This window comes from Lagenorhynchus albirostris, chromosome 2, assembly GCF_949774975.1.
Source record: "Lagenorhynchus albirostris chromosome 2, mLagAlb1.1, whole genome shotgun sequence".
Classification (NCBI taxonomy): Eukaryota; Metazoa; Chordata; class Mammalia; order Artiodactyla; family Delphinidae; genus Lagenorhynchus; species Lagenorhynchus albirostris.
The window spans coordinates 72,034,280-72,052,903 of record NC_083096.1 but is presented as its reverse complement, the minus strand read 5'-3'; the positions used below and the strand labels follow the sequence as shown (position 1 = coordinate 72,052,903).

The following is an 18,624-nucleotide window of genomic DNA, read 5'->3' as shown; positions in this document are numbered from 1 at the left end:
CAGAGGCGGAGAAATAGAGAGAGATGAGTAGAGGCCAACCAAGCCCCCCGATTTCCCAGGAACTTCATAATGGCATCCAGTGTCTTGGTTCAATCAGGGAAGGCTTCCTGGCAGAGGAGAATATCGATGGGAACCCTAGATGGAGGAGTACCTTGTTTACAAAAGCTTGCGAGTCAGCGAGGGAGGAGCTAACTGGCTTGTCCGCAGGGCACAGGGTGTGGGCCTTCGTAGCGTGTCTGAGTGATTTAGGTGGATGAGGGGAACAGGAGGAAGCCCCAAGAGTAAAAGAGATGAAAGATGAACCCGGCTACTCCTTTCCCCTCCCTCCCCCTCCTTGTCTGTCTGGAATTCTCACACTCCCTGCCTCCTGCAGCCACGTGGAGGCACTGAGAAGGCAAGACGTCTGTGCATCCTCCCTGCTTACCTGCTTACGCACAGCCTTCGTTCATGGCAGCCTGGGGCTCAGAGACGGGGCAGGGCCGAGAGTGGGCTGTGTTCACTGCTCGGAATCAGCCTCCCTGCACACGGCCAGCCTCGTCACCTCGCCTCCCCTGTAGCCATGCCCCTCAGTGGCCCACCCCAGCCCAGCCCAGGTCACAGAATGGCCTTTCATTCTTCCTGCCTCAGGGCTCGGAGAAGCTGCCTCCCACTCCCTCGCAGATGCGGACGCAGGCATAATATTTATCTACAGACCCATGGCTCCCTCATTACTCACAGCAAGAACCGCTCGAGTGCAGTGGTGATGGGCATGGCTTCGGCGGGCCTGGTCCACACCCAGCCCTGACATTCAGCTCACTCTCCTGTCCCTGAGCCTCAGTACCTTGTCTGTAAATGGAGGTTAATGGTATTTACCATGAAAGGATTAATGAAAAACACTTTGTGGTGAGGATGAAATGAAATCGTATATACGTGAGGCGCTTGAGCTGACATGGGGTGGGCGTCCAGTGAATGGTGGAGATGCCGTCGATCACGTTACAGTTTACAGTCGGCTTCGTATCCTTGGTCTCCTTTCACCTTCACAGTAACGACTCTGGGGGACAGATGTCAGTGTGCTTTTTGAATTTTACAAACAAGGAAGCTGAGGCCTCAGACACATGTACATATTGATACACAGATTTAAGTCACAAGTCCTAAAAATGTGTTCGTAAACATACACAGGGACACACGCCTAACTGAGCATGATAGTGATGGATAAGCAGACACCTCAACAGCCTTAATTTCCTTTTTGCCCCAGATACGAAGAGAAAGGTGGGCTAGTGGCAGAGGTGACAGGTGGGCGGCCTTCCCTGAACAAAGGGCGAGGGTCAACCTTACAAGGGAAGGGAGAGCCGATGCAAGGAGAAGCCTTCCCCTCCTCTGCCCATCCAGAACTGTCCTCCTGGGGTGTGGCAGCAAGGTGTGACCTTGGAGGGGCCCACGCAGACCAGGAGACCCCGAGTGGCGGCTCTTTATCCATTTCTCTCCTTTCCACCCTGTTTGCAAATCTGCGCCCATCTGGCATTGGAGCCAGGTACAGCTGGTGAGCAAAGAGGAAGAGCCCGGGATTCAGCAATCATTCACCAGTCAGGAGTTGGAGGCACTGCTGCCTCTTGTCCGAGCAGTAAAGTGAACACACTGCACACATCACGCGCGCGTGCCCTGCACACGACAGTGCATGTACAGCCCTCATCTGGCCTTCATGAGGGCCCCGGGAATGAGCACCGTATGTCTCTGTTGAAGAAACTGTGACTTGAGGGCTTCACCCAAGATCACGTGACACATGCCAGGATTTGAAACTGGGGCAGCCTGGTTCTACAACCCATGCTTTTCACACCCTCCCACTCTACATGCATGAGTTGAGCAGAGTCCTGGGATGGGCTACAAGTGCTTCCTTTCTCTTAGAAATCCCAGCATGGAGACTGTCATTTCATAAACTACAGGACCGTCCTGCCCACAACTGGACTCATGGGCCTCCCAGGGTCTCCTCTCAAGGGTTCCCTCGGAAAGGCCCCTCTGAGTCTTTCTGGTTTTTCCCAGCAAAAAAGCAAACAAAACCCTTTCACATTGCTGGCCAATGAACATGAGGTGGACCGGGAATCAAAATTATAATCCAAACCCTTCTGCCTTTATTTCATCAATCACTTAGCCACTAATTCAGCTAATATCCCCCAGGATGTGCTATCAACCAGCCTCTGCACTAGATCTTGGGGCTTTAAGAGAAAATAAGAGGCAGCCCCTGCTCCCAGGGAACTTGCAGTCTGGTTCACCTGAGCATTTAGAAGCCTATGGGAATAGGACAGGGAGAGACCCCCCTACTTCCTAGTATCAGACATCTGGTGGATTCAGTTCCTTAAGCATTTAGCCAGAGCCTGCTTTGGTCATGTTCTAGGCACTGGAGACTGTATAAACATTAGTGAGATGGAGTTCCTGCTTTTTCAGGGATGACGGTTTGGGTTGGGGAGGGGGCATGGATAATCATGTTAAGTAACGCAAACACAAGGTAGATAGTGCTTGGAGCTCCAAGTGACAGGCTGGGAACCACTAAGGTGGTGATTGTGGGGGATGTGGCATGGAGGGCCCTGTGCAGCAGCTGGGATGTGAACAGGATGGACAGCAGTTCAAGAGAAGCCCTGAGGGAAAGAACACCAAAAACGAGACGAGGAGATGCGAAAGTGCAGGACTTGGCCTGAGGAACCCTGGACGGCAGGCAGAGAGGCTTGCAACTCACGCCCATGGCAGCTGGTAGACATGGAATGTGTTTGAGCAGGGAAGTGGCACAGTCTTACCTGCTCTCTAGAGAAAATAACCTGCCAGCATGACAGATGGCTTAAGGCCACCAGGGACTGGAGGCGGGGAGTCCATTTCGGAGGTTGCCGTGATAGACCCCCTCATCTGGCTGCCCCAGGGCAGAGGCGCACACAGGAGGGAATGGACATAAGGAACTCCGTGGAAGTAGCCACCTTTCTGTGCCAGGCCCCCCAGGCCACAGGAGCAACAGATACAGTGATTATAAGTTAGGGGGTAAGGATGGCCCTGCACTGCCAAGGGGTGGACATGCAGAGGGAGAGATGCCTCCAGGGGCAGGGGTTTTGGTCATACGGACAGCGTTGGCTGCATCCTGGACTGACTCTGCTCTGCTCTTCTCCACAGTCCCCCCGGAGGACACCAGGATCGATGGCGGTCCTGTGATTCTGCTGCAGGCAGGCGCCCCCCACAACCTCACGTGCCGAGCCTTCAACGCCAAGCCTGCTGCCACCATCATCTGGTTCCGGGATGGGACGCAGCAGGAGGGCGCCGTAGCCAGCACGGTGAGACCCTACCTGTTCCCCCAGATCCTCCTGGGCCACATCCCAGTTCACCTTTCCTTTCCCACATGGATCTGACCACAGACTCGGGGAGACAGATGTGAACAGGGGCCTCAGAGACCATCTGGTCCAATCCTCCCATTAAACAGTTGAGAAAGTTGAGGTCCGGAGAAAAGAAGTGAATTCCCAGGTTCACAGGGCCAGTCAACAGTTAGCAGAGACTAAGAATAATGCTGACAATAGCTACATTGATTAAGCCCCTACTGTGTACCAGGCACTGTGCATGCTAAGATCTTTATGGACGGTCTCTCTTAAACCTCACAGGAGTTTCATAAATTAGGTGATATTTCCAACTCACAAAGAGTGAACTGATGGTCAGAGAGGCTGAGTGACTTGCCAGGGTCACAAAGCTGACATGCTGCAGAGCTGGGGTTTGTGCCTGCGTTAGAACGTGACCTCTCGCTACTGAGCCCCTCGACTTTCTTCCCCCAGCCTCTAGTTGGTATGTGTTCCCAGTCGGCGCAACTAAGAGCTTGGGGAGGCAGGGATTACGTGTACATGTTATAGATGAGGCACCTGTGGCAGAGAAAGACATCAAGTTACTTGCCCGGGATCACACGGCAAAGTTGACGGTGGAGCTGGAATTAGAATCCAGATATCCTGTTTGGAGCTCCTCCTGTCAGCTGGGGACAAGCACATATGTACCCAGCCCGTTGCTAGATGCTTCAGGAGACAATTCTCATTGAGTGGAGAGAGAATGCTCACCTGTGTGCCTCGGAATGTGTGGCCCCAGGGAGTGAGTGTATGACCTTGGACAAGTCACTTGTCTCTGGCCTTCGATTCACCCTTTGACAAGTGGCAGTTTGGCTTCAGTGGTGCTTAACTTTTTCACTACCAAGAACTCCGTTATTTTTTTCCTCTAGAGCTTCATGTTTTGAATATTTTGGCAACCAAACAGACTGATTGGTTAACGGCCATTTGTCATCCACCCCCCTTTTTTATACTCTTTAAAGACACGATGGAGCTTTGAAGCAGCAGGAGGGGGCTGGTGTTACTGCACTGGGCTGGTGCTGTTCCGGTACCACATCGGGCCCAGCAAGGATGCCTATATATTGCTGTCAAACTGTGGGGCCCCTACTTTGCTTAACAGTATGGTTTCCCTTAGGCAGTGTACAATATGGAAAACAGCCCAAGTGTTCCTATGATCATGTCCAGGGACCTCAGGTTGGATATCACTGAGCTGGTATGAGATTTTGAGCCTGTGAGTCCCTTCCCTGCCCTCAAGGAGTTTACGGTCTAGCAGGAGAGACCCAGCGCTGAAACACACATGCACGGTGCCTAAGAGGCAAGGCCGGATGTGACCAGAGCGGTGTGGAGGACAGACTGCCTGCAAGGGGCACAAGTTCAGGCTGGGGAGAGAATCCTGAGGGCTGGGATAGCAAAGGAAGACTTTCCAGAAGAGGAAGGACTTGGGCTGGACTCAGGGGATTCCGGGAATGGGACTCAAAACCGTGGGGAAAACTGTACAACACAGAGAGTGAACTCTAATGTAAACTATGGGCTTTCATTAGTATTGGTACCAATGTTGGTTCATCAGTTGTAACACAGGTATCACACGAGTGCATCATGTTAATGAATAATAGGGGAAACTGGGGGGCTAGAGAGGAGGGTATACAGGAACTCTCTGTATTTTCTATTCAACTTTTCTGTAAACGTAAAACTTCTCTTAAAAAAATCATAAAGTCTATTAATTAAAAACTAAACCAACCCAAACCTGGGGAGGCGGTAGGGGCTGGGGGAGGGTTGAGCTTCAGGTTAAATACCCCTCCAGCAAGCCAGCTCTGAGCGGGTCACCCTGAGAGCAGAGGAGGGGGCTTTTAGCTTAACCGTGTCTCCCACCCTTGTTTCCGCCACCCCAGGAACTGCTGAAGGATGGGAAGAGGGAGACCACCATCAGCCAGCTGCTCATCAACCCCACAGACCTGGATATTGGGCGTGTCTTCACCTGCCGCAGCGTGAACGAGGCCATCCCGAGCGGCAAGGAGACGTCCATCGAGCTCGACGTGCACCGTGAGCAGGGTCCTGGGGTGGAGGCAGGGATCGTGGGGTGGGGGGAATGTGCACCTTGAGTGGCGTCCTGGGAAGGAGCCCGGGAAGGGCGGGGTGGGGGCAGCACCCTTTGAGAAGCACAGAAGAATCCCCCAGGCGCCCTGGGACAGATGCTCCATTTCTTCGTCGTCTTGGATTCCCTGGTTTGAACCCTGAGGGCTGGTAGAAGAGGCATCAGCTGTGAGCCAGGCAGTTCCCGGGTTTAAACCGTGTGACTTTGGGCAATGACATAATCTCTCTGAGCCTCAGTTTCTAATTCAGTATACGTGCAGAAAATAAAATGCAGGCCTACAATCCCTTATCGGAAATTCTAAACCAAAAGCGCTTGGGTGGCAAAACCTGAACCGAGGCTCTTCGTAGTCTTTTATTTAACCCACTTAATTGGAATAGCTATACATTTCACTGCAGATGTATTAATGCGTGTGTCTGTGGGATATTGCCCAGACTGTGCTGGGGGTCTTACACAGTAAACGGTCTGTGCCCACCGTTACCTTTCTAACCCTTGAAATATCCCAAATTCTGAAACACATCTAGTTCCAGGGGGTTCAGATAAGGGGTTGTGGACCTGTACCTGCTTCTCAGGGTTGTGAGCATTAAGTGAGATATAGTGTAAGGGCATCTAGCATGGAGTATGCCACTTGGTAAGTGCTCAATAAACTCCCACTCCCCAGGGAAGGGTGGGAGAGTGGCAGCGATTGGAGAGATGCCCCACCCCCATCCCGGTCAGTGAGCCTAACGAGCCCACACTGACGCCTAGTGGTCACATCCGTCAATACACCTTCTGACTCATTTGTCCCTCTGGTATCATCCTTGGTGGTCACCCTAGCCGGCCCCTAGAGGCTCCTGGAATAAAGGTGAAGAAGCCTTGTTTATTGGAGCTGGTACACTGCAAAGTCAAATTCCCGGGTCACCACGCGGGTGAGGTCTGAGTGTGTGTGCTAGAGAGAGAAAAAGAAATTTGAGGGACAGAAAAGACCCTGACTTCCAGTCCTCTGCTTTGCAGACCCTCCTACGGTGACCCTGTCCATTGAGCCACAGACGGTGCAGGAGGGCGAGCGCGTCGTCTTTACGTGCCAGGCCACAGCCAACCCTGAGATCCTGGGCTACAGGTGGGAGGGGCAGGGGCTGGGCACACTCTGGGGAAGGATACTGGGCGGCCCTTGAGGCCAGGAGTGGGGGGCTGAGGAGGACAGGCCACTGGACGTGAGTGAGGGGGCCCCAAGGCCTGACCCCGCTCTGTGTTGCCTGTTCCCCCAGGTGGGCCAAGGGGGGCTTTCTGATCGAAGACGCCCACGAGAGTCGCTATGAGACGAATGTTGATTATTCCTTCTTCACGGAGCCTGTGTCCTGTGAGGTTTACAACAAAGTGGGAAGCACCAATGTCAGCACTTTAGTCAATGTCCACTGTGAGTAGCTGCAGGGGCGGGGGTGGGGACAGAGGGCCGGGGCTTTAAAGGGCCTGGGGTGGGGTTGGGGGGGCTCCATGAGGCTGAGGGGGTGTGGAGAGGAGGCCGGACAGGAGAAGGAAGAGGACAGAGATTGGAGCTGACCCCCAGGGAGACTCAGACCCTCACGGGCTGTTCCTTTCTACCTCAGTTGCTCCCCGGATTGTAGTGGACCCCAAACCCACGACCACAGACATTGGCTCTGATGTGACCCTCACCTGTGTCTGGGTTGGGAATCCCCCCCTCACCCTCACCTGGACCAAAAAGGACTCAAACATGGTAAGAAGTTTGCTGCCTCTCCGGGATGCTGGAAGGAAGGAGCCTGGCCACAGGCTGGGGAGAGAGGGGGCAAAGGAGGTGCAGCATTATTTTTCAATTTGAACCTGGGCTATTTCCAAGTTCTCAGGATTTGGAAGAGAAGGACGGTGCTTGCAGTCAACCCCACCCTCCTCGGCAGACAGCTGGCCGCTGCAGTGGCAGTGGGAGGGACGTGATGACCTGTGGGGTGGGAGGGGGGCAGGGGCCCTGAGTGGAACTGCTGCAGTGGCAAGAGACCTGGTACAAGAATGCTGCATAGGAGGGTGGAGAAGCTGGGATGACTCACTAGAGGAAAGAAGGCTGAATTGTGCCGCTCTACAGCGACCTGCCTTGGACAATTTGGGCCACAGTTGCAAAAAGAGGGATTTCAGAGTGAAACTTCCTACCTCATTTGGCACTAGAGAAGCATTAGAACAGATGACCAGAAGCGGCTGCATCCTCTGTACAGATCGATGGCAGCCTCGCCTGCACTCCTGAGCCTCCACCCACTTCTGCCCGCTCTTATATAGAGATGATGTGTCTAAATGCCAACCTGTTTAGAGTCAGGGGATGGACCAGATAGACTCGGGACCCTGTTTCCCTTCTGGGAATTCACTTGTGGCCCTTCCTGCTTTCTTTCCAATGCCTCCAATGCGGGGGCCCGCACGGATCTAGGGGCCCAGGCCTCCTGGCTCCCCACCCGAGGCTGCTCTCTCTGCCCAGGTCCTGAGTAACAGCAACCAGCTGCTGCTGAAGTCGGTGACCCAGGCCGATGCCGGCACCTACACCTGCCGGGCCATCGTGCCTCGGATCGGAGTGGCTGAGCGGGAGGTGCCACTTTATGTGAATGGTGAGTGGCCTGAGGGGGGCGGGGGGCCTGTGAGGGGGAGGCAGGCACTGGAGGTCCCAGCTGGCCCTGACCATGTCTTCTTACTTGCAGGGCCCCCCATTATCTCCAGCGAGGCCGTGCAGTACGCCGTCAGGGGTGATGGTGGCAAGGTGGAGTGTTTCATCGGGAGCACGCCACCCCCAGACCGCATTGTGAGTGCTGGGCCCGGCCCCGGGCCGGCAGCCGTTTGCTTCCCTGCTTGTCTCAGCCTCCTCCCACTTTCCCCAGGCCTTTCCTGCGCCCTGTGCTTCTCATCCTCTGACTCTGTCCCTCTGTCCGTCTTCCTGTTCAAATGCCATCTCCTCTCTTACTTGTTGTGTGACCCTGAGCCAGTTACTTGTTATTGGGAACCTTAGTTTCCTCATCCGTAAAATAGGGGCAGTGATCCCTACCAAACAGTGTTGCCATGAGAGGCGATGTGACAACACGTGTGAAAGGCCTGGTGGAGCCTCCCTGGATATGCTGCTGGTTCCGCCTGCTCTTTCCTCTCCCTCGTCTCCTTCCCTTTCCTCAGCCTCCCGATCTCTTCCTTGCCCTCTCCTCTGCCTTCTGCCCCTCCGCCCTGCCCCCTCAGTTCTGTCCCACTCTGTCATCCCCTCCTCTCCCTTCTCCTGCCTTTCTCCTCCTACCAGCCCCCATGCCGCTCTCCACCCCCCTCCCTCTCCCCCACACCATGAACCATTAATTCCTCCCGTGACCATTAACCGTCAAACCCCTCATCACATTTAATGACCATTTGGCTAACTCCACGGCTGCCCAGAGACACTTCATTACCATGGCCACCTGGGCAGCGGGCGGCTTGGCTCCCGGGGGGGCTTTCCTTGCAGAGCTAGGAGGACTGATGCCTGGAAACGAGCCAGTTCTCAGTGGCTCTCCCTCCCTCGGGTTCCACTCTGAGGGAGGGGGACACAAAGGGGGGGATGCCCCGGCTAGGGGGTCGGGGATGGAAGAGCCTGGGAGAGACAGCTCTCCGGTGCCAATTCCCACTCGTTATAAGGGTCTGTGGATGAGTCTCCAGAGCCAGGGGGCTGTGTAGGGCCAGCTGTGGAGTGGTTAAAGGTGAGGTTGAAGGTTAAGTTATGTTTAGTTAGAAGCTCAGACTATCGGAGCTGGAGGAGAGCTGGAGCACTGTCTGCCTCTAGCCTGGTCCTCTCCTTTTCTAGGAAACTGAGACCCAGAGAGGGAAGGGGGGGCTACACAGGGCTCGAGGGGAGAGTCAGGCCTAGAGCCCAGGGTTCCTGGCTCTCCACCCAGGATTTGTTTTACCACATCCGGGGTCCCACATGTTGCTTCATTGGATCCGCTGGGGTTGGTACAAAAATAGAGATTCCCAATGAAAGAAGCCTGAATTCCAACTTGGAGAAGGTGGGTCTCTGGGACAGTAGTCGACCGTCTTCTTGGCCTGCTGGCTTTCCGAATAAAATTGCTCTCCTTTGCCCCACCAAAGACAGCAGCAACAAAATAGAGATTCCTGGGCCTCTCCCCCGGAGAGTCAAATGAAGGAGATAAGCCCCGGGAATCTGCATGTTAAAGAGTGTCTCTGAGCATATTTGAATGGTCCCAGCACATGTCGCAGGCATGTTTGGGAGCCGCTGCTTCTCCTAGACTGGAGGTTTGATGCCAGGGTTTGAGGCAGCAGGTGCGACGTGGGCTTGTTTTAGGGCAAGCGTGGGGCTGGACTTAAGAGCACATGGGGTGAGGATGTGAGGATGCCTGGAGGGTGGGTCAGGTGTTTCTGCCACCTGCCTCCCTCTTCCTCATCCTGTGCTGCCCTCCCCACCCCAGGCATGGGCATGGAAGGAGAACTTCCTGGAGGTGGGGACCCTGGAACGCTACACGGTGGAGAGGACCAACTCAGGCAGCGGGGTCCTGTCCACGCTCACCATCAACAACGTCATGGAGGCCGACTTTCAGACCCACTACAACTGCACAGCCTGGAACAGCTTCGGCCCAGGCACAGCCATCATCCAGCTGGAAGAGCGAGGTGACAGCAGTGCTGGCTGTGTAGCCAGGGCGCAGGGCAGCCTGGGGACTCTGCTCCCTCTTCCCTCTGGGGGCACGGCTCAGAGAGACAGCTCCCTCCTGGGCCTGCCCACCAGAGCCTGGCCTTGGTGCTCAGTTGGAAAACCCACTCGCATTTTTAAACATTTATTGAGCATCTGCTATGTGCCAGCCACCCCCTCTAGGAACTGCAGGGACAGATGTGAACGAACACAGTCCTTGCCCTCCGGGAACTTTCAGTGCAGTGGAGAACTTACAGAGTGGTAGCAAATGACTTCAGATGGAGAAAAATGAAATGATCTGTGAAAGGGAGTCACACTCCCTACCTCACTGGGTTGGTGTGAGGATTAAATGAGAAGATATTCATGAAGTACCTGGCATAGAATAGGTGCCCAGGAAGCTTCGGTTCCCCTACCCCTTCACGAATCCTTAGTCTGGTAGGAGACACATATTCCCTCCCTTAAGGCACTTCTAGCGTGATGAAAGAGGCATCACGCCTTTGACGTTTTTGGAAGCTCCCAACTCTGATGAGGAAAGAGCTCCCCCGCTCCTCTTTTGTTTTTTAATGAGAACTAGCCATTTGACATGGGAGATGGGGGAAAATAACTGGAGGTCCCCTCGAGTCTTTCTTAGCTGAGGACACCAGCAAGAGCAAGGGGTTGGTGGAGAAGAACAGAGTAATAGAGTGAGGCGGGACTCTGCAGGGAAGGCTTTCTGGAGGAGAAGAGACTTACATGGATCTGATCCATCCAGGACAGCCAGGAAGGGAGAAGAAGCTGGAGGCAGGATTCCTGGGTCCTTCTCATCTCTGGGGAGCAGGGGGAACCAACCAGAACCGTTTGAGCCCTGGGAGGGTAGGTACAGGTGGAGCGGTCACAATGGTGTGTGTGGGGAAGGCAGTGAAAGAGGTCAGAACACATGGCAGATGGGAGAATGTGGGGACAGCTGATCTCAGACAAGAGCCCAACCCAGGAAGGAGAGACCAGCCTCGCAGACAGGTGGGCTGCAAGAGAGGGCCAGATGGACCACCAAGGCCAGGGTCAAGCTGATCCCAGTTCTGATGAAGCTGTAGCACGGGTCTAAACCCAAACAGTGCCGACTTCTTCTCAAATCCCACCTTGACTTTAACTGAACACAGCTCAGCTGAAACATAAAACCTGGGCACGATCCAGGGGCGCACGGAGCTCGGCTGTCCTCACCTTCAGCCAGCACTGAGCTCAGCTCCTCCGTGTGCCCCCATCCTCACCCTCCCCCTCTTCCTTCCCTCCTCTGAAGAGGTGTTACCTGTGGGCATCATCGCCGGGGCCACCATCGGCGCAGGCACCCTGCTCACCTTCTTCTTCATCGCCTTGGTGTTCTTCCTCTACCGGCGCCGCAAAGGCAGTGAGTATGGGCCCTGCTCAGGCCGCGGCCCTCCTGGGGGTCCCCAACAGGCAGGGCCTGGGAGAGGTGAGGGGGTTGACAGCGGCGCTCCCCAGGCCAGGTGGGTCCGGAAACAGCCTCTGCAGAGGCTGGCAGAAAGCGTCCAGGCTGCTCCTCCTGTCCCAGGTCGCAAAGACGTGACCCTGAGAAAGCTGGACATCAAGGTGGAGACAGTGAACCGGGAGCCACTCACCATGCATTCGGACCGGGAGGACGATGCTGCCAGCGTCTCCACGGCAACCCGTGTCATGAAGGCCATCTACTCCGTAAGGGTCCCTCCTCCCTGGCCCAGCTCTCCCCACACTCTTGGGACCGGCTCCTGCCCAGCTCACCAATACTGTCGCTCTCTCCTCCCTCAGTCATCCTACCTTGACCCTGCTCCCTCCCCCATATGCTCACACACATACATATATGTGCACATGCACATTCATGACCACATTCACGTGCCCACGCTCCCCAGGCTAATTTCCCTCCATTACAGGACAGGCAGGTGGGGCCTGCACAGGCTTCCTTCACCCCAGTCTCCGCCTACAGAGTGTCAGAATTGGAAACCCCTAGAAGTTTTCCGGCCCAACTGCCTCATTGCTCAGATGAGGAAAGAGCCCCAGAAAGGGGCAGGGACATACCCAAGCATTGCATGTTAGCGACAAAATTGGTGCTGGAAGCCAGGTCTCTGGCCTCTTCCCGCCACCTCCCAGAGCCTCTGCTGGGAGAGGACACAGAGTTCAAGGCTGCCCATGACCCCAGACCCTTCTCCTTAATAGGTGACCTCTGGGTGTGGGGATAGGGTAGGCAAGGGAGGACAAGAGCAGGTGTCCGTCTCCTGATGCCCCACTCTTGCTGCTCTGCAGTCCTTCAAGGATGACGTGGACCTGAAGCAGGACCTGCGCTGTGACACCATCGACACCCGGGAGGAGTATGAGATGAAGGTGGGAAAGCGGGGAGGGGCCCGCGCACGGGGGCTGCTGGGAACGGGGGCTCTGAGGGCCTGCAGGGTGGAGGTGAGGGCAGGTTTGGGGAGGAGCGGTCAGGAGGTTATTGAGGAAACAGGAGGTGGGGAGCTATTGGCTGAGAACCCAGGGCAGAGCCAGAGAAGGAGTCCCAGAGGGCCATGACGAGACGACACCCTTCCCGCAAGAGAGACTCCCCTTCTCCATCCTCTTCTCTCATTGCCCCCCAGGATCCCACCAATGGCTACTACAATGTGCGTGCCCATGAAGACCGCCCGTCTTCCAGGGCAGTGCTCTATGCTGACTACCGTGCCCCCGGCCCTGCCCGCTTCGACGGCCGCCCCTCTTCCCGCCTCTCCCACTCCAGCGGCTATGCCCAGCTCAACACCTACAGCCGGGCCCCGGCCTCTGACTACGGCCCTGAGCCCACACCCCCAGGTCCTGCTGCCCCAGCTGGCACCGACACCACCAGCCAGCTGTCCTACGAGAACTATGAGAAGTTCAATTCCCATCCCTTCCCCGGGGCAGCAGGGTACCCCACCTACCGACTGGGCTACCCCCAGGGCCCTCCGTCCGGCCTGGAGCGGACCCCGTATGAGGCATATGACCCCATTGGCAAGTACGCCACTGCCACGCGATTCTCCTACACCTCCCAGCACTCGGACTACGGCCAGAGATTCCAGCAGCGCATGCAGACGCACGTGTAGGGCTAGAGCCTGGCCGGGGCATCTCTGCGGGGCAGAGGAGAAGGCTCTCACAGCTGTTCCCTGATATTCAGGGGCATTGCTCGTTGTTGCTCCCGTCCTGGACCAGCCTTCCTCCTCCCACCGTGGCAGGCGGGGAGCAGGTCTCCCGGAAACACCCCGTCCCAAGGATGGTGCTCTGTGCATGCCCCAGCCTCCTGGGCCTGCCCTTCCCTCTTCTTCGGGAGGATGTGTCTCTTCTGACCTGCACTCTCGCCTGGCCCCAGCCTGGGGACGGGGAAAGTGAAGGTTGCGGAGAGCAGAGGGGGCACTTTTTAGCATTCCCTTTCTATCCCACCCCTCTGATCTCCCGTGAGTAGACAGGGGGTCATGTGGAGATGAACAGGCTTTGGCCCAGGGGGCATGAAGTGTAGGGGTGGGTGGCTGTGGTACAGATAGGTGGAAGTGGGATAGCCTGGCCAGTCCATCTGTCGTCTGCGTTCATACCTTGGATGCATCTCTCCCACCTTGGGACTGCAGAGAGGACCTTGGATTTATTTTAGTCCTGGCGCCGAGTTCAGATCCAGCCCTCCTTCAGCTGGCAGTAAAGTGCCAGTCGTCCTGGCCGCCCATGGGGACACCTGTCTGTCTGCCTGCAGAGGGATCCAGGTATGTCCCGTAGTGCTGCCCCCTTCTGCTTCTCTTCTGTGCTGGGCCGGCCAGATAAGCCAGGGGGTCGTGATGAAGAAGGAAAGGTCAGGAACCATGTCCTGAGTCACTAGCCAGACAGCAGGGTGCTATATAGCAGTTTCCAGAACCCACGCTAGAGTGAGCCCCCCTCCAAGCCCCCTCCCCTCCCCAGTCTGCCCCACTTCCTGGCTTTAACTCTCTAGCATGCCTGGGGAGTGGTGGGGTGAGGGTGGGAGTGCTATAGGCTATTTTTCAAAGACAACAAAAAACAATAAACACCTCATTTGGAGAAAAAAAGCAAAAAAGCTGTAGGGAGTTCCCCGCCCAAATACAAGTCCCAGTGGAAAGGAAAGGGGGCATCTGTTCTTCACCAGATTCCCAACACCTTCCATTACTCTTTCAATCTCGAAGCACTTTGAATCCATTTTTAAACATTCAGGCGGTGAGACCTGTCATCCGATGGGCCCTGATAGGACAGGGAGGGGGCCTGGCTGTCATGCTCTGCTGTCCTACCCTAGGGCCAACCAGCTGGTTAGAGAGGCCACCTTCCCGGGGCCATGGGAGATGTTCTCTTTAGACGGGTTTTGGTTTGTTAAGCGTCTGTTTTTTTCTTGGACCAATCAGATTCCTTCTTCCAGTTTCAGTGCCTTGAGTGTCCAGCTTTGGTTGACCGGCCCTGGGTGGGTGGCTGCGCAGGGAGCCGGTATTGTGAGTGCAAACTCACTGCCAAGTGTTGCAGAGTTTAGGGGACAGACAGGTGAGGGGGCCTGGTAAGAGGAAGGGCGGACCTGGTAAGGTCACGCGGAAGGGCGCTGCAGGCAGCCACGGCCCAGGTGGCCCCCCACGCCCACCCTCACCTCCATCTACACACGTGCATGCACGCACGCCTGCACATGCATTCCACATTCTCAGCCGCCACCTCCTGACCAAAGAGAACCGGCGCTCCAAAGAGAACTCACTCCCCTGCCCCGGCCTCCCCTTCCCAAGAAGCAGGGTCTGCTCTTCCCCTTGCTGGGCCCTGAGCGGGCGGGTCCTCTGTTGCAATCCCCAGAATGCGCTTTGCCCTTTCTCTTGGTCGCTGTTCATTAGTCATGTTCGCTTTAATGAGTTACATGCCCATCAGTCACGGGCCATCGCCACCTTTGCCGATGGCTCTGTGGGGTGACATTCCTCGCCATCCCTTGGCTGGTAAGGACCCGCTCATACCCAGGAAGAAAGTAGTTCCAGTTCCAGCCTCTCAAACTGCCTCTGCATCCTCCTCCACTTCACCGGGGGCAAGTCCCCAGGACAGGCCCTTCCAGAGGCATCACACAGGCTCCCAGCGCTATTCCACCCTCATCCCTGGAAGCTGACTCCTTCCTGCGGATTCCTTTTCTGTGAGCTCAGTGACAAGGTCTGTTAAGGGTGCAGGTTCCTGTGCAAATTCATGCATGTTTTGATGATTTTCACAGAAGCCATGGGTAATCTAAACAGTTAAAATCTAAAGATGGTGGCTTTTTAAACAGGAATATTCCAAAAGACATTTACTTTTGTTAGGGGTTTGGCCACATTCGCTTGTTTACTCCTTCTTGGTTTTAGTGCTGGGTCCATTCCGTTGATGGAGAGGAGGAGGCCCTGAGGTCACTCGGTAACTCAGCTGACACTGCAGGAACCATGGGTTTTGGAAGCCAGATACAGAGCCACTTCCCTGTTCTCTGTTCCTTAACACGTTACAGTACCTGGGTATCAAGCAAGCACCACGCGAGGCACAGGGAGACGTCAGCGACCAAGGCCATCTCTGCCCTCTGCAAGTTGCGCTCTGGTCTGACCAGAATCTGAATCGGGACCGACCTGTTAAGCCAGTAGAATTGCTTTTCTGGGGAGTGGCAGGTGCCCTTGAGCATGGAGGGTTGCCATCTGAGGCTGGAGTCCCCCAGCATGGTGCCTCAGGACTTGATGTGGTCACTTTGGTGATCCTGACTGCCTTTGCCATTTTAGTTTCGGTGGGAAGAGCAAGGGGCCAGGAGACGTGGGACCCAGTTCTGAAGCTGCCATTTACTGAGTGACCTTGGCCTAACCTCTTTAGGTTCATTGTCCCCTATTTTCTGGTCTTTAAGATGAGGCGGGGAGAGTTGCACGAACCTCAAATTATCCTGCTCTTGCTGCATTCATTTGGTGAGGTGGAAGGGCCTGCCATCCCTAGCAAGGATTTGGGAACGGTGACTGAGCAGTGGAGGGACGGGAGAATTGAAAGTCTCTCCTATCTTGAAAGAAGCTTTCACTATGGGCTTCATCACCTTGTCAGAAGTGTTGTGAATGAATTTCCACTAGAAACCCCTTGATCCCAAACAGCAACAAAAAACATATCCTAAACCTCAGTGAAACTGATGTGGGGTTATCCTTTGGCCATTGTGCTGCTCCCCACTCAGAATCCTGACGGTTTTGCAAAGGTGTCTCTGGCTAGGTCAGGGCATGGTGAGTATCCTTCGCTGTGCACCCAGGTTTCAGGCAGCCTTCTCCGCAGGGAGAAATGAAAGCAGCCACCCTCCACCCCGGTCCTCGGGAACACTCCCGCGGCCTGGGGACAGCCAGCCTCACTTATCTGAGCAAGGGGAAGCCTGCAGGCTAAGGTGCCTTGAGCCAGAGGGCAAGGCGTGAGAACAGCTGGCCTCTCTGCAGGAGCAGTTCGGAAGGGCAGCTGGTAGAGTGAAGAGGGAGTCCGGCAGCTTTTGACTTAAGTTCTGGATCTTGAAGAGGTTCTTGTGATTCTGGATGACCCACAGTCTCCTTGTGGAGGGCCCCGCTTGCATCCTAAGTCCCAGATCCCTCCAAGTCTAGCCTGAAAGTATGCATGAAGCAAAACCCACCATAAGTCAGAAAGGAAAGCAGCCAGGGATGGGAGCGGCGCTATACTCTCACAGATGTCCTGCACGGGATGAAAGAGGTTAGTTTGATTTCCACCCCATCCCCACCCCGTCTCCAGGCGCTGCACCTTCTCCTTGTCTCAGCAGGTGCTGCTTCCCTTATAACTTTGAGGGCAGCCTTTTCTGATTTACAGGATGGAGCCCTGGAGTCTCTTTCGCCCTGGTGCCCTCCCGTTAAACGGGTGGTGTTCTGTCAGGAGCCACAAGTCCTGGACTCCTTCAAATGGAATCAGATGGTCTCTCAGTGTACTTGACCCATGTACATAGCAGTGTTGGGCCATTCGGGTTTGGAGAAGACCATGTTAAATCCAAGAGCCCAGTTGCACTGAACTGGCTCCGTCACTGCCTCACTCTGCCGTGAGGGTGGTTCTCTCCGCACTGCTGCACGCCCAAGCAGCCCAGCCTCGGAAACCTGGCTTCTCTGCCGACTTAGTGCTGTGTGTCCTGAGTCAGGTCACCACTCTGTGCCCCTACGGGCCCTTCTGCATGTCGAGGGAATCCCCTGGAAGGCGCTAGTGAAGCTTCTGACCCCGGTGGGACCAGTAAGGAGGTGCTAATAGAACATTGACGTGCACAGACCAAGGGATGTAATTGGAAAGGCATTTATTTTTGTGAAGAGGCTATAAAATTAGCATTTAAATAACCCATCCCCTTCTCCCTGCCTCCCCTTATCCCCCCATGATACCTCTCCTTTCCTGGAGGCCAGCCTCTTTCTGTAAGTCACTGGCCTCACTCATCAACTGGGTCCTGACCTTCCACTTCTGTGCTGCTGGAAGAGGATGGAAAGATGAGTGGCTCTCCTCAATTTGGGAGGTGGGGGGGGCGGGGCAGAATCCCATTTTCTTGCATCACTGTGAGGGAGCTCCAGGCCCTGTCCCTGGAGGAATAATTGCTGCGCAGAAGTCACAGGCCATACTGGGTGGTTCTGGTACAAGCCTGCCCTTAAAAATAATAACAAGAATGATAATAATAACTCTGTTTGCCTAGAGCTATCACTCATTCCTACCAATCTCCTGTCCCCTGATCCTGGCTTTCTGCTGTCCCCAACCACTGGCCTTTGCAAGTGTTGGTGGGCCATGGGTTCTTCTGTTCACTTCTGGGGATCATCAGATGCTTCCCCCTGGGAGTACCCCTAATTCTGGGGAGAGAGCAGCTAAGTTGCCAATACAATCAAATTCTCGACGCAATCTTGCTAGCAATAGTGACCCAGGAGATCCAGCTGCTGCCTCCAATTACACCAGAATGAGGCCCAGGGCTCCCTGTGGTCCCCTTTTCTACCCCACTCTTCTTGGGATTACAACCACCGCTTCTGGCTCCAGTACAATTTTCTCCACCCAAACCCTGATAATAAACGGATCCATGATGATAATTAAGAGAAGAGGAAAAAAAAATATTATTTTTGTTAGGACAAACCATCGTAGATTTTTAGCAATGTGTATCTGTGTGTCCCTCACACTTTTTCCTATTCTGCCTTTTTTCATTTTCCTTTTTTTTTAAATATTATGTACTATATTTTTAGTCTCAAGCACACTATATATTATATATATTTAATTTTTTTATATATATAAATATAAATGTTTTAAAAAGTACCATGTTTTGTGTTGTTTAATGCACGAGCAACTCTACTTACTTAAAAGCTTGCCTGATTCGGGGTGAAATGATCTAAGTTGGAGGAAAAGATAGATTTTTGGATTGAGATGGCAGAGACGATATATTTGTGTCACCTCCAGGCTGTGGGGCAAACACATTTTATTCACCAGTTTGTGTCTGTTGCAGAAGCCTGAGGCCAATTATGGCAGTTCAGGGATAAACAGCCAGAGGCTCTGCTTTGGGAACACAACATCCAAATGCTCTGTGCCAAATCTGATTACGGGGATAGGAAATGGGGGGGAGAATGAATCGGGGATCCAAATCCCGAAGGATTTGGGAGTGTGGGGATGAACAGGACTGA

At 54.6% G+C, this 18,624-nt stretch overlaps 1 protein-coding gene across 2 annotated transcripts in view; it reads left to right on the top strand.

The window, feature by feature from the left end:
- Positions 1 to 18,262, top strand: part of KIRREL1 (kirre like nephrin family adhesion molecule 1) — a 101,378-nt gene extending 83,116 nt beyond the window's left edge. The window contains exons 4-15 of one of the 2 annotated variants that reach the window (XM_060135683.1): positions 3,130 to 3,287; positions 5,204 to 5,354; positions 6,397 to 6,502; positions 6,651 to 6,799; positions 6,990 to 7,117; positions 7,859 to 7,985; positions 8,076 to 8,176; positions 9,810 to 10,008; positions 11,301 to 11,408; positions 11,574 to 11,713; positions 12,299 to 12,376; positions 12,628 to 18,262. In XM_060135683.1, the coding sequence (XP_059991666.1) occupies positions 3,130 to 3,287; positions 5,204 to 5,354; positions 6,397 to 6,502; positions 6,651 to 6,799; positions 6,990 to 7,117; positions 7,859 to 7,985; positions 8,076 to 8,176; positions 9,810 to 10,008; positions 11,301 to 11,408; positions 11,574 to 11,713; positions 12,299 to 12,376; positions 12,628 to 13,104 (1,922 nt within the window). In that variant the 3' untranslated portion in view covers positions 13,105 to 18,262. Of the gene's footprint in view, positions 1 to 3,129; positions 3,288 to 5,203; positions 5,355 to 6,396; positions 6,503 to 6,650; positions 6,800 to 6,989; positions 7,118 to 7,810; positions 7,986 to 8,075; positions 8,177 to 9,809; positions 10,009 to 11,300; positions 11,409 to 11,573; positions 11,714 to 12,298; positions 12,377 to 12,627 lie in introns of both variants that reach the window. The other variant, XM_060135673.1, reaches the window with a different exon arrangement.
- Positions 18,263 to 18,624: the final 362 nt, after the last annotated feature.